Source organism: Haliotis rufescens, unplaced genomic scaffold, assembly GCF_023055435.1.
Source record: "Haliotis rufescens isolate VD_foot unplaced genomic scaffold, xgHalRufe1.0.p SCAF_4, whole genome shotgun sequence".
NCBI classification, from domain to species: Eukaryota; Metazoa; Mollusca; class Gastropoda; order Lepetellida; family Haliotidae; genus Haliotis; species Haliotis rufescens.
Window position 1 is genome coordinate 44,575,567 of NW_025964112.1, and position 15,521 is coordinate 44,591,087.

The 15,521-nt window shown below is 40.0% G+C and overlaps 1 protein-coding gene across 2 annotated transcripts in view; it reads right to left on the reverse strand.

The window, feature by feature from the left end:
* The window catches only part of LOC124152378 (cubilin-like), a 90,764-nt gene that overhangs the window by 8,013 nt on the left and 67,230 nt on the right, over positions 1-15,521 (reverse strand). For both annotated transcript variants that reach the window (XM_048381943.1, XM_048381944.1), the window contains exons 52-62: positions 14,876-15,028; positions 14,586-14,707; positions 13,597-13,819; positions 12,362-12,543; positions 9,629-9,788; positions 7,949-8,107; positions 7,207-7,392; positions 6,875-7,001; positions 5,104-5,321; positions 2,921-3,123; positions 1,617-1,779 (exon numbers count right to left, since the gene is read on the reverse strand). In XM_048381943.1, the coding sequence (XP_048237900.1) occupies positions 1,617-1,779; positions 2,921-3,123; positions 5,104-5,321; positions 6,875-7,001; positions 7,207-7,392; positions 7,949-8,107; positions 9,629-9,788; positions 12,362-12,543; positions 13,597-13,819; positions 14,586-14,707; positions 14,876-15,028 (1,896 nt within the window). The remainder of the gene's footprint in view (positions 1-1,616; positions 1,780-2,920; positions 3,124-5,103; positions 5,322-6,874; positions 7,002-7,206; positions 7,393-7,948; positions 8,108-9,628; positions 9,789-12,361; positions 12,544-13,596; positions 13,820-14,585; positions 14,708-14,875; positions 15,029-15,521) is intronic.

The following is a 15,521-nucleotide window of genomic DNA, read 5'->3' on the forward strand; positions in this document are numbered from 1 at the left end:
TGCAAGTGGGCCCAGCGCTCCATAAAGCGGTCAAAGCACTATGACACGTAACAGCCACAATTAACATACACTTATGACAGTTGTAGTGCTACGATCACTTTGAGAAACAGGGCCACTAATGATGTATAGAAGTTATTCAGTGAGGTGAAGCAAAATGAGGTCTAATGTCGCATTCATATTGCACTTGTATAGCGACGTGTTTCCATGTTTGTGTGTGTACATGTACTCATATGCAGTTTTATAGTGCTAGTCCACTGAGAAGCCCTGTTGCATTGAACATAGATACCCCACTGAGACACAGTTATTTGACTCCAAGCCGACCAGTCCTTGTCTATACCCTTAACGGTGAGTGCCAGGCAAGGTAACAACAAGTACAGCAGAACACGGATATAACGAACACGGATGGAGCGAACAAATGGATACAACGAACTGATAAAAAATCCCTGATTTATCTCCTATATATTATCATATAAAATTTACATACATAACGAACTCTCTACAGCAAACTAATGGATATAGCGAACTGTTATCTGATCACTGACAAGCCCAAATACCACTAATTAGTGACATGTATAGCGAACTGAGAAATCTCACTTAGGGTCACGTGTCACTGACAATTGGCTGTATGCAGTCAGTAGTGAATCAATCAACACAATCACTGGTGACAATTCGACCTTGTTAAACTTGCATCTTGTTAATCTTACCTGTCCATGTAATTTGGACCAATCTTGTCTGTAAAACAAACATTGATCCTACAATTGGATCAAAATGTTTTGAAGTTGTATCATTGGGTACTTTTTAACTGAATCACCGGTAGATGCGGGAGGAAACGTGTATAAATGTGTATAAACGTGTATAAATGTGTATGTGTTTTGTGTTTTGCTTTAGGCAAGGTGGTGGACGTTTCCGAGCGAAAACTTATATAACAAACTGATTTCTCCGGTCCTTTGTAGTTCGTTATATCCATGTTCTACTGTACCATCTTTAAACATCTTTTGGTAAGACGCGGCCGGGGATTGAACCACTGACCTCCCACTCTCCCGGCACATGGTGTCCATGTAGAAAATGTCCTATAACTACGAAGCAACAACAATCTCATTAAAATCAGATCTTAGTTCTCGCTACCGCTAAACAAAGATCTGAGGACATCCCATTAGGGTTCATGTCAGAACGACCTTTCATCCGACCAATCAGAGCGTCGCTTACCAGATCATGAAAGTGACAGTCGGAATGTGATTTCTAATCATGCAGCCTCGAAAACTTTAAAACGGGGTATTCCGAACGATAGTTATGGGCTTAACAACTGAATCTATACAATCTAGATCATATATTAGCCATTCCAGAATGTTCTTTTGTTCAGGTTTCAATTTTTTAAGCGAGAATTTGTCAAAATATGTTTCGAAGCGTAGTCGCCAATTTGAAATTAGTGCCGTAAAGCACAAGAAGGCTGCCTTCTGCCTTTCTTATATCAACTTCTTGTCAGTAATTCCATTGGTCGGTCAGAGTTCGCTAAAGGTCGGTCTGACGTGACCCGTAATGGGATGTCCTCAGATCTTTGTTTAGCGGCAGCGAGAACTAAGATCTGATTTAATGAGATTGAAGCAACAAAGACTTACCGTTTTCTTGTCCGTAGGTGGCAGTGAAGCCAGGACGTGTTACGCTACTGTCTGTCGTGAACGTAACATAGAGGGCATTGGATAAACCTTTGATGATTGGGGGAGGGGCGCTGCCACAGTATGTTCCAATCAGCGGGTCTTGGGTGCTGATTCCATCATATATCTAAAGGAAAGAAACGGTCAAAACATGATAATCACATGTAGCAATGTACATATCTTGTCCACTATGAGTTATCACCAAAAACTGGCTCCCACAGGAGATATCGCTTTGGGAGAGATCTGTAGATATCGCTGCAGCATCACAATGCTTTGCAGACCATTGTGATGTCATTGGTTACCATGACGTCACAATCTAATGAAATCACTAATGGCTCTGCTACTGAAGCTGTCAGCAGTACTTTTTACACTTAAGACACTGCTTATTACTGTCTACAAACTGAAAAAAGGTGGAAGAATGATGTTGGATGATAAATAAAATCTCACCCGAGAGTCTTTTGATATCAAATATATTACCACGAGTTGAGTTTTCCCATTTTTATCAACTCGTGTTGATATATTTGATATCAAAAGACACACGGGTGAGATTCTATATATTTCAATTATTGCCACATTTCAGATAAACTGTTTGAAACAGATGAAAGTTCAGAAACTGTTTGAAGAAGTTCCCAAATGGACATGAATTACTAGTTGGCGCTAAAAGTGTGATAAATAGAGAATCTCACCCGAGTGTCTTTTGATATCAAATATATCAAAACAAGTTGATAAAAATGGGAAACCTCCAGGGCTTAATCGATCAATCGATTTGTCGTGGCCTTAAACTGGCTGATTTTATAGGTTTGTTTTGAAAGCCGAGTACCGAGTGTGTGATTTCAACAATTTCACTTTGACATTTAAATACTTTCTATGAATATCATGAATTTTATTCTCTCGGAAATTCACTAAATGTATCAAGGCAAATTGATACTTGCAACAAAAATGCAATCACTACATTAGTTTACTGGGCCTTTAAAAAAACGATAATAGAAGGATCTAGTTTTGTATTAATATCCACCACTGTCCCAAGCTTTTGAAAAGAAATATGACGTCAGCATAAGGAAATAAAAATGGCCCCCTTAAAATCTCCTCGCTTCAACTGTAAATAACTAACACACATGCATTGAACATGTTTGATTCCTGAACTTCCATAAATACGATAAATGCTCCTTCCAGTTTAGGGATCCAAATACTGCAGCCTTCCCCAAAATAATCCACAAATTAAAAAAAAGAGATTTGGTAGTCCCAAAGTTATGAGCTTGAAGAATCACCTTAAGAGCGTCATAACTACAAGCGGAGCCTGTCTCTATGTCCATCCTGGTGATGTTGAAAGTAGCCAGTTTGTTGTCTGGCATCATGATGGTCCAAGCACAGTTCAGGTCATTCTCATACAGGCCGTTGTTGTCAATGTCCACAGAGGTGACGGTTCCACCAGCGGTGTTGTTGAGGAAACCTCCACATCCCTGTTGAACACCTATGACAACAAAAATAGAAAACAAGTAAACAATATGTTTTTGTCTTGGAAACTTTTGAATGAAGTGAGAGTGTGAATGTTGTTTAAAGCCTTCTAAATTTATTGCATATACAGTCATATACATACAGATGAACAATATACAGTCAAGTCCCATTAATCTGATATGGTATGGTATGATTATATTGGATAAACAAAATTAAGTATAATCAATGTTCGTGATAGACAATCTACTTGACAGATAACAAAACAGGTACATTGTAATAAAATCATTAAAAATGAAATATTCATAATTTTATGCTGTTCATTCCTTAAATTCCTTCATACGTTCACTGACAATGCCATTGCAAATAAACATGTAATATTCTACTTTTTAACGGAAAAAGAGCCACTACTCACTGTGCATTTATATCATCAACATGATCAACACATGTTCAAATGTACTACTGTCTAAATGACTTATTACATGTATTGACATTATCGATACATCAGCTAGTGATCAATTACTTGGTTAAACAGTCTTTCAATGTTTTTTGTTTATCTGTTTTGGAAGACACTTTTCACAAACATTTTAATGATACCGACATTTGGTGGCTGAATATTCTATGTGGTGTTGGGTGGCAGAAAGTCACACTTACAATTAGTCAGACAGACAGTAGCATGTGATGGGAAGAATGTTACAAGGCAAGTCATGTTTCTTATATACATGTACCAAGCTTGTGGGTTTCACTGAGTTGGTAAAAATTTACACGCTGTTTGAATTAATTTGACACTGGAGTGCTGTTCAAAGCTGCACCAAACTAAGCACACTCACTGTACTTACCGGTAAACACGACACATTTGTCTTGAGGCTCAGTGCTTGATAAGTCATAAGGCTTAATATGTCTGATGGTTTCAAATGTCATGAGGCTTAATATGTCTGGTGGTTTCAGATGTCATGAGGCTTATATGTCTGGTGGTTTCAGATGTCACAAGGCTTATATGTCTGGTGGTTTCAGATGTCATGAGGCTTATATGTCTGGTGGTTTCAAATGTCACAAGGCTTATATGTCTGGTGGTTTCAGATGTCATGAGGCTTATATGTCTGGTGGTTTCAAATGTCATGAGGCTTAATATGTCTGGTGGTTTCAAATGTCATGAGGCGTATATGTCTGATGGTTTCAGATGTCATGAGGCTTATATGTCTGATGGTTTCAGATGTCTTGAGGCGTATATGTCTGATGGTTTCAGATGTCATGAGGCGTATATGTCTGATGGTTTCAAATGTCATGAGGCTTGTATGTCTGGTGGTTTCAGATGTCACAAGGCTTATATGTCTGGTGGTTTCAAATGTCATGAGGCTTAATATGTCTGGTGGTTTCAAATGTCATGAGGCGTATATGTCTGATGGTTTCAGATGTCATGAGGCTTATATGTCTGATGGTTTCAGATGTCATGAGGCGTATATGTCTGATGGTTTCAGATGTCATGAGGCGTATATGTCTGATGGTTTCAAATGTCATGAGGCTTATATGTCTGATGGTTTCAGATGTCATGAGGCTTATATGTCTGATGGTTTCAGATGTCATGAGGCGTATATGTCTGATGGTTTCAGATGTCATGAGGCGTATATGTCTGATGGTTTCAAATGTCATGAGGCTTGTATGTCTGGTGGTTTCAGATGTCACAAGGCTTATATGTCTGGTGGTTTCAAATGTCATGAGGCTTATATGTCTGGTGGTTTCAAATGTCATGAGGCTTATATGTCTGGTGGTTTCAGATGTCATGAGGCTTATATGTCTGGTGGTTTCAAATGTCATAAGGCTTAATATGTCTGGTGGTTTCAAATGTCATGAGGCTTAATATGTCTGATGGTTTCAGATGTCACAAGGCTTATATGTCTGATGGCTTCAAATGTCATGAGGCTTAATATGTCACAAGGTTTGATCATATGGCTTGATGTGCATATCTCAGTCAATAATTTGTTAAAATAATATAGTTTACCAAATGTCTGTCTGTAGGCGGCAGAGAAACCATCTCTTGTAACAGATGAATCTGTGATGAAATTAACAAACATCTGGCGACCAGTTGATCGAATGAAATTTGGTGAGGTGGTGCCACAGTATCGACCAATGAGAGGAGAGCTGGAGCTGTTACCGTCTCGTACTTCTACATAATCAAACCTGCACCGTGAATGAGCCTCCAGCTCAAATCTTGTAAATCTGAAATCAGAGCAAGTCTTTTAAAAAAAGAAAGGAGTAAATCTGACATTTGTCAATTTAAAAAAATTCTCATCAGCTCTGAACAAATCCATAATTGGGACCTCTGAACAGTGGTTATTTCAACACTCGAACATAACTATGGGACAGGAGTCTGTGCTGCAATCTGATTAAATTAAAAACATACTTAAATTGGATTGGATCCTAGAAATCTGTTGGACTTTTAACCTTGTATGAACACTTTTCTAGAAAAGTATCATTTTTGCTCAATCCAAAATTTGGATAAATCATAACCTTCGGCTTGGCAAAAGGGATACTACATTAGTGTGTGAGTGAATATGGTTTTAAGTCGCTTTTAGCAATATTCCAGCAATTTCACGGCAGTGGACACAAGAAATGGGCTTCACACATTGTACCCATGTGGGGAATCGAACCCAGGCCTATGGTGTGACAAGTGAACACTTTAACCACTACACTACCCCACCGCCCATTGATAAACAAATGAAATGCCCAGGCATTGAATACGCAATAACATATACCACTCTGAAACCACACACAGTAAACTACAGTTACAATGAACTCAAAGGGACCACTTATTTAAGTTTGTCTTAATCGTAGTTCGTTATGGGCATATATACATTATATATACAGCAAATGGCCAGGACCAAAAAACCAGTTCGTTATATCCGTCAGTTCATTATAAGCGTGTTTGTTCTAAACATGGTTTACTGTAATGTTAAATGCCTAAATGATATTGAGTCTATACAACTGTGCCAGGAACATGCAATGTATCTACGTGCTGATTGATCTGTGGGGAGGCAGGTTTCCCTCATGCTGGAGTCAGGCCTTGTCTTGATTGGTTGGTTCTGAATTGCAACTACACTGCAAATTGGTCGCGTAATATATGGAAGATGGATGGAGGAATGATGATACATCTCACACACATCCTACAATGCCATCTGGACCCATGAAGATCAGGGTTGTGTTCATGCACCCGTGAAGATCCGGGTTAGAATAGGTCTTCAGCAACCCATGCTTGTCGTAAGAGGTGATTATAAATGGGATCAGGTGGTCAGGCTCACTGACTTGGTTCATGCATGTCATCGTATCCCAATTGCTTTGATCGACGCTCATGATGTCAATCACTGGATTGTCTGGTCCAGACTCGATTATATACAGACAGCAGTCATATAGCTGGAATATTGCTGAGTGCGGCTTAAACAACAAACAAACAATGCCGTCTGCCTAAAGTGTTATGCTGTATATCAAGAGTTCATTTATCACATGCAGTCGAACCTCTTTATTTCAAACTCAGAGGGACCTAACAAGTTAGAGTTATCCAGGGTTCGAGACAACCAACAAAGTGAATTTCTGAAAACCAAACGTCATGTTATGAATCATTTGAGTAATTTTATGCTTAATTTGGATACTTTCAACTCCCAAATGAGTTCAAGTCAACATGCAGTCGAAATGATGATAAAAATAGAAGGATTTGCAGGGACTGGACAATGAGTTTGGGACACCACGAAGTTCGACTGTACAGTTACTGTACATACTTCAGCTCCACAATCCTGTTTGCGGCCACGTTGATGATCCAAGTGCAGTTGTGGTTGTTGAGGTAGTTGTTGGGGTGGGCCAGGGTGCTGAAGGTACCGTACGCATTGTTGAAAATACCACCACATTCTGAAAGTAATGTATGAAAGGTCAGACTTAAAATGACATTGATGGTCCTTGACAACGGTAGAAGGATCCATCTCGAAATGTCCCAATTAGCGTAAAAGGTGAAAAAAAGAAGAAGTTGTTATCCATAAATTGCATCCACTATAGCACACATATATTCTCAAAGTTCATCAACAAATTTTTTATATGGATGAAGACGTTTGCTTACCTTCAGCAACATAATTAACTTTAAAGCCTTCGTAAACTATACTCCCATCAGTGACGAACTGAAGGTACATTCCTCCCAGAGCTGTGATAGTTTGAGGAGCTGTGGTGCCACAGAAACGTCCGAGACGATTACCACTGGTGTCATTGCCAGAGTAGACAGTAACAGAGTCGTACCGACAAGATGTTGCTGAAATGAACAAATGGTATCGCTAAGTTGAAATGATTTTAAAACAGGGTGAGCATGTATCATAGAAAGATTATTATACGAGCATGTTTTTACAAAATGAGTGTCAGAATTCTCATATTTCCCCAGCGAAAGCAAGGTTTATACATGAATTCTTACATGGGTTTCGTTTTATTGAGCTGATATTACCTTGTCACATGACTTTCACTGACATGTGAACAACGTGTAGCCTTTTGCTACTTGGCAGGGTGTTAGAGATTTATTGTCCCACTCAGAAATCTATGTGCAGAAATCCATGTGTTTTCTTCATGGTAGGGTAAAAGGGATTTATTCTCCTGCTCGGGAATATATTTCCCTCAAGATCACGTGAACCAATCAACATTCTGACATGACAATATTTTTTCGTCACAACACCCCATACATGACAGCTCAGGTTGTACAGTGATCCCACTAGCGGACATTCTCAGTCACACTTTACACTAGACATAGGACCCATTTTTCATGGAAATGCCCACAGAGGTCCTACATTCCACTGACCAGGAAGTCATGGGCCACTTACGTCCTTCAAGTCGGAAGAGAGAGCTGTCAAATGTGAGAGAGAGGTATTTCCCTGGATCTCCAACAATGGTGTAGTTGCACAGGATGTTGTTTGGGTACGTAGACGGGTACCCGGGTGATGTGAACATCCCTGTGTCTCCAAAGAAGGTTCCTCCACAAGCTAAAATAAGGAAATTAAAACACCGCATCAGAGTGAGTGAGTGATTTTGGTTTAACACCAATAGGGTCAGGAAGGGGTATAATGTTAAAGCAATACAACTAAAAATACTATCGTCAACATGAGATAAGTCAAATTTTCATCATAAAAGATTACTATAAAACGTCAATAAAGAACTGCTTTGCGTAATTACAAACTTTACTGTTTACTGTAACCATAATCTCATAAAAGGCGTATATAACTACAGTAAACTATGTTTATAACGAACACGCTTATAAAGAACTGACCAATATAACTAACTTATTTTTCAGTCCTGGCCATTTGCTGTATATATGCTGTATATATGCTTATAACGAACTACGGTTATAACAAACTAAAATTAGTAGCCCCTTCAGATTCAACTGGTCAGCTTGTCTGCTATTTGTGTGTTTGTTTCACAAACTAAGCTGAAAAAATACTGACAACTGACTGAAGGCTCCAAATTTCACTGATATGTATTCCCCTTCATCCAGACCCTCTTTGAACAGTATTATATTAGAAACATGATCTACATAAAGCACGGCGTCCATAGTACCATGGTTTCAGGCACCAAGACAAAGATATAACCCGATACTTTTGTAGGGCCTATTCCAATCTCATTAAAATCAGACCTTAGTTCTCGCTACCGCCACGGACGTACATACATACGTCTTTGCTACCGCTAAACAAAGATCTGAAGACATCCCAATAGGGGTCACGTCAGAACAACCTTTCATCCGACCAATGAGAGCGTTGCTTACCAGATCATGAAAGCGACAGTCGGAATGTGATTTCTAATCATACAACCTCGAAATCTTTAACACAGGGTATTACTAACGATAGTTACAGGTTTAACGACTGAATCCATACAATCTAGACCATGTATTAGCCATTCCAGAATGTTCTTTCGTTTAGGTTTCAAATTTGTAATCGAGAATTTGTCAAAATATGTTCCGAAGCATAGTCGCCAATTTGAAATTAGTGCCGTAAAGCACGAGAAAGCTGCCTCTTGATTGGTCATGCTATTGGTTGGTCAAAGTTCGCACAAGGTCGGTCTGACGTGACCTGTAATGGGATGTCCTCAGATCTTTGTTTAGCGGTAGCGAGAACCAAAGGTCTGATTTTAATGAGATTGGACCTATTCAAGTCTGCACTAAACGTATCGTTCCCAATATCTATTATAGATTGTGAAAAATTCAAAATATATTCTACTTTTTTTCTTGGGATAAATATTAAAGCATTTCGTTTTTGGGGCTATTAATGATTTATTAGTCATAACTGCATTTTATATTAGGGACTGGGCATTTATCACAGGAGGGGTCAGATGGGGGGACGGGTTTGAGATGAAAAACTGTGACATGAAATGGTGGGGGATTGTCAGCAGAATATTAAACAGTCCTTGACCAATCTCCCTCTATAATAATTGACATTTACATTAACCATATACTTGTATATTTGAAGGTGTTGAAAATAAGGGTAATTGTTATTCCATCTGCTCCAACTCACATGTTGTCCAGTTGGCTGCAAATCCATCTCCTCTGGCACTGAAGTCTGACCTAAACTTGACCTTCATACGGTTGGTCATTGAAGTAAATGGGTCCGGCACTATAGTGCTACACCAACGCTGACCAGAAATTAGTGTCCCATTGGTCAGAACATCGCTCATCTGAACAGAAACACATGATAAATCACTCCTCACAAATCACAACATTACTCCAATACAGATGAAGAATAAATAATGCAACCCTTCATTACAGACACAGAAAATTGAAAATTTTAAAATGAATAATATTTTTATAATTTGTAATTTGAAGTTTACATGATATACAGCTTTTTTCATTGGACGAGAGGTCGGTCACATGACCGCGATATTGACATTCATAAGTGTATGAAAGACACAATTTGACCTTCATATGTTTTTCACAAGACCGTGTCCTTGAAATATGACACCAACACGGACGGACTACATTCTCGGGGGAACCCCTGGGAATTCCCGAGCATGAATAAATACAGAAGCATTGTTTCTCATCATTAAGACCCCTTAATCTTGAACTTAGCATTTTAGCATACATTGGGATAAGTCAGCGAGTTTGTTTGCATGTCCATTCAAGGATATCCTTGCTACAACCCTTCTTAAAGAACAAAAGGAAGAAAAGCACATTCAAACTACCTTGGTATCGACTCGATCCATGTCTAGACTACAGTGACAGTCTACAGCAATATGTGAATGTTCCTTAGCATCTGTTTGACATATCTCTACAATCACCTTTCAGTGACGGGCCAATTGACCAGTGATGACTAACACTTGTAATAGCCACAGGTTCATCAAAAACTTCGGAAATCTCTCCCGTCATCTTTATCGTGTCGACCATTTTGACGTTCTGGACTTTATGTAAATGTATCACGACGCGCTGTTATTGTGACTGACTTACTGAGGTAGTTCTTAACAGACCCTTCCCATCTAATGAGGATATTATTCGAGTACATTGTTTACAGAAACTACAAAAGTTGTTCCTGTTAAGCATGTGAGGGCCATGCAACATTGTACGTTCATACAGTTTGGCCCTCACTCTATGAAGGTTCATACTCCAAAGAACTCGCACAAAGTGAAAGTCAATTCTTAAATAAACTTATCCTATCTCACACTATGCATTCAAAACACGTTCCCAAACATTAGTGATAAGAAAGAGTATCATGTGTTATGTTGTGTCAGGGGGTCAGTTTGGCTTAGTTGATATCCACGGGACTATGTGTGTGTGACCAATTTGTTGGGGTAGTGACCATGGCGATGCTGGGATGTGTTCAGGTGTAATGTTTTTTTAAGCTGGAAACTTTCTTCTAGGGCATTTTCACAATAAGACCAAAAGAAGAAGTGAGTGAGTGAGCTGGGTTTAACGCCGCTTTTAACAGTATTCCAGTGTCATCTTAATGTGGGGGGAAAGCGTGAAGTGATACAGGTCTCAGACATTTACCACTTCGGTAAAACCCACGAGCACGGCTATGGTGCTGACAAACCTAGAAACATAATCTGGGCGAACCGGGATTCGAACCCACAATCATAGGTTTCTGTCATGCCCAAGAGATGCAACTCTGCGCAGCGAATCGCAGCGCCTTATATGACTGGGCCGACCGTGCCCACCCCGAAAGAAGGAGAAATGCATAGTGTGAGATAGGATAAGTTATAAAATATACTGTATCACCTCACTACTGAGTCGGGAGTACATCATTTCAACTACTTGCTCTTACTACTGTCTGTGTTTGACTAAAAAATTCTGGACAACCCAACCCACGTTAACCTTGATTGACCCATGTGATCACCCGTTAACTGAGGGGCGGTGGGGTAGCCTAGTGGTTAAAGCGTTCACTCATCATGCCGAAGAACCGGGGTTCGATTCCCAACATGGGTACAATATGTGAAGCCCATTTCTGGTGTCCCCTGCTGTCACATTGCTGGAATATTGAGAAAACCATACTCACTCACTCACTCACTCATGTTAACTGATTTAAGTCATGCTTTAGTTGACCCAAGTTGCCCACACATACTGAACAACTGGGGTGTCGAACTCTGGTTAGGAGCCTCCAAGTGACGTCATCGTTAAAGCTAATTAGTTTCGTTTATTGATTGAACCACCTCTGAAGTCTAGAAGTAGAGCGCCCAACCAGAAAGCGGATGGTTGGGGGTTCGATCCCAAAAACACGTCACAAGATGGAACTTGTTGTTACCCTGCCTGGCGCTCGACAATAAGGGGCTAAAACAAGGACTGGTTGCCTCGGAGTCAATACACTGTGTTAAACTGCAGCATGGTATCTCAGTGGGTTAGCATTATAAAATTAGCATAAGTACAAACAGCATGGTTTTCTACATGTTATTTCAAATTTTCTTGTCATTTTACATGCACTACATAGAAAAGATACAATGACAATTTGTCGAGCAATGAAGCACTTGTTAACCTCTCACAGTTGGCTGTAGTGTTTCTCCTTCTTCTCATGCTCCTGGCAGCCATTACTATAACCAAAGCTGTGTTTCATGCATTGTATGTTGGGTACTGCCCTAACGTCCCCTTGTTAACTCTGGTTAACTCAGGTTAAATCTAGTTAACCCTGCTTGCCCGAAATGTTGTGACATCATTTGACTCTAGTCACTCAAATTTTACCAATGGAACGCACAAACAATTTGCAGCTCATCTTCCTACTGGTGCTTCATGACCTTGTATTCAAGGTCATCTGGCAACAACTCACCTGGACATAGTCATATGGACATCTGGTTCCAGCCTCAAGGTCAAAGGACTGGAAGGTCATCTGAACAGTGTACCCACTGTCCACATTAATGTCCCACTCGCACTGTGTATTGTGTGGGTATGCATTAGGGTAGTTCGGACTCATCAAAGTCCCTTGGTTGCTATGGAACAGACCTCCACATCCTGAAAATAAAGAGGGTCAAGAGAGCGGTCATTTTAAGACTAATATACTGGCTGAAAAAAGAAATGGTTCACTGACAAGGATTATTTTCAGGTGTTCAAGCTAGGAAGTGTATTTGAAACAAAACCATTTCTTTGCCCATATTGAGAATCTTATACCAATGAATACAGGCCGAGGTTAATCCTCGTGTATCTAGCATATCAATATACATATTATTCATTCTAGTAAACTGCCTGCAAAAGAATATACCCTTGGATTTGACAAAATATTTACAAACGTTACGAAAAAGTGATCAGGCTGAGAGTGAGTGAGTGAGTGAGTGAGTTTGTCACGGCTTGTCAGCTTATTGTGGGAGGAAAGCCTGAAGTGATGCAGGTCTTGGACATTTACCACTTCAGTGAAACCCACGAGCATGGGCATGGTGCTGACAAACCTAGAAACATAATCGGGCCCTAACCGGGATTCGAACCCACAATCATAGGTTTCTGGTGTGTCCAAGGGACGCAACTCTGCACAACGAATTGCGGCGCCTTAGATGACTGGGCCACCCGTGCCCCCCATCAGGCTGGGAACAGTCACTAAAACACGGCAAAACTAAAATGCAAGGCACAACTATTATACCCCATCCAATACATCACTACTGAATAATCGTTTCTTGTTTGGTTGTAGGCTTTCTTCTACCCGGCAGTTTGTCATTCCTGTCATTTTTTATGAAGTAATAATAATATAAAAAACTGTACAAATACCATAGATTTATTTTGTGTCCTATTTCAATGGCACAACACTAAACATAGATGTCCAATCAAATTACTTTCACAAGCGACAGAAATTCTGTGGGAAGTCAGGGACTGGTCATTTATTAGGGATGAGTATGGGGCAGGGAGACTGGCTTTAGGACTGTACGTATCATACAGCTGAAACACACACACACCCTTTATATGTAACATTTTTATGTTCGTACGCATGCACGCACCTATAATACATCACCAGCCAGAGATAGAGATGGAGAGTATCTATCATTAAAGCATGGCAATTGTTAAGGTGGAGATTCTTACCGTTTGTTTCAAAACTATACGTCACTTTAAATCCACCTCCTCCAACAGCAGCATCAGTCAGGAAGACGAGTCGGACCGAGTTGCTCTGGGACAGGAAGTCAGGAGGTGTACTGGTGCAGTAGGTGCCAATCAGTGGCGAGTCGCCGTAGCCGCCATTGAAAACTTGAAGGTAGTCATACTGACAAGTTGGGGAACTTTCGAGGTTCACTGACACGAAGCGGACCTGAGAACAACACATGGGCAATCATGAAGACTTTTTTTTCCCCCATGCTGTAACATGGAACAAGCGTGGATACAGCTCTCTTGAAAAGAAGGGGTGAATTTTGTGTTTAAATTTCAATTCACATTCAGTAAAACTGTGTTGAAAACATATGACCAAATGAGTGTTGAGTGACAGAGGGAGCTGAGTTTAAACAATTTTCCACTTATATAACAGTAACCCGTGAAGATCTGGGTTAGAATAGGTCTTCAGCAACCCATGCTTGCCATAAAAAGCGACTCTGCTTGCAGTAAGAGGCTAACGGGATCAGGTGATCAGACTCGCTGACTTTGTTGATGCATGTCATCTTATCCCAATTGCATGGATCAATGCTCATGATGTCAATTACTTGATTGTCTGGTCCAGACTTGATTATTTACAGACCGCCATCATACAGCTGGAATATTGCTGAGTGAGGTGTTAAACAACAAACAAACAAAGAAAGTAAATCACAGTGTCAACTTAAAGTGTGAGGAAAGCCTAAAGTGATGCGGGCCTCGGGTGTTTCCACTGTTGTGAAACCCACAAGCACCAGTATGGTGCTGACAAACGTAGAACATATATTTATGGTTTATATGAATGAAGGTCAGGACAAAACAATACCATATACCCCTCAAGATCGGTTGACAATTTATATCTCGTAAATATCTCACCCACTATTTTCATCACCTACATGGTACACTAAGCTCACAAATCATAATTCAGAAGATTTCTCCGTAGTGGGTATTACCCTTATTCTGGTGCCTTCTGGAGCCAGGATCTGCCAGGCACAGGCGTCGCCATGGTTATACGTAGCTGGATAGTTGGGACTGGTGATTGTACCAGAGCGCTGCGTCAGAACACCTCCGCATGCTGAAAGCAATGAAAATATTTGTGTTTTCCGTTATCCATTCCAGAAATCACATGTAGTCATATAAACAAATTTTTCAACTGCCTGAGACAGATCTCTGTTTGAAATAAACATGAATAAAATATAAAACCTATATGTGAGCTTAAATGGGTTGATTCATATTGACTCACATGTTGTTTCAAGATCCAGCCAAAAGCCTCGTCCTACAATGGAATAGTCAGTCTTGAATCTCAACCATAAGGAGGGCACTGGAGAGACAAAGGGTCTTGGAATTGTGTTGTTGCCACAGAACTGTGTCAGGAGCGGAGCGTTTTGACCAGTTCCTGGAAGAAAGATGGTATTATTTTGTAGACATTTAGCTCAACATGAACAGGATACAACGATATCACCAGCCCGAATGTCTTGATACAGGCTGGTTTTGTCTTGGGCAGTTAATCTTTTGAAAACGCATGCCTGATGGAAGTGTTGACTTTTTAAACCATATGTCAAAGATATGAATAAAAGTTGGTTTACAACTCATTACAACTGACATGATGATGTTAAGGATAAAACATTATACCGAAATCGTATGTTGATATTAAACCAATATGCTGACTGATTTTGTTATCACTTGCAAATAGTTGGTCCATTCAAATTATAAAACTTTCTGACTGGGTCGGTAACACTTGAGAGTTGCCTGTCCGGCAGTCTGGAAAGATTTTTTGCAATTATTCAACAATGGTACTACCTATGTCATGTTAAAAGGAGGAGATTGAGGAAGTGTAACGAGGAGATTGAGGAAGTGTAACAAGGAGGAGGTTGAGGAAGCGTAACAAG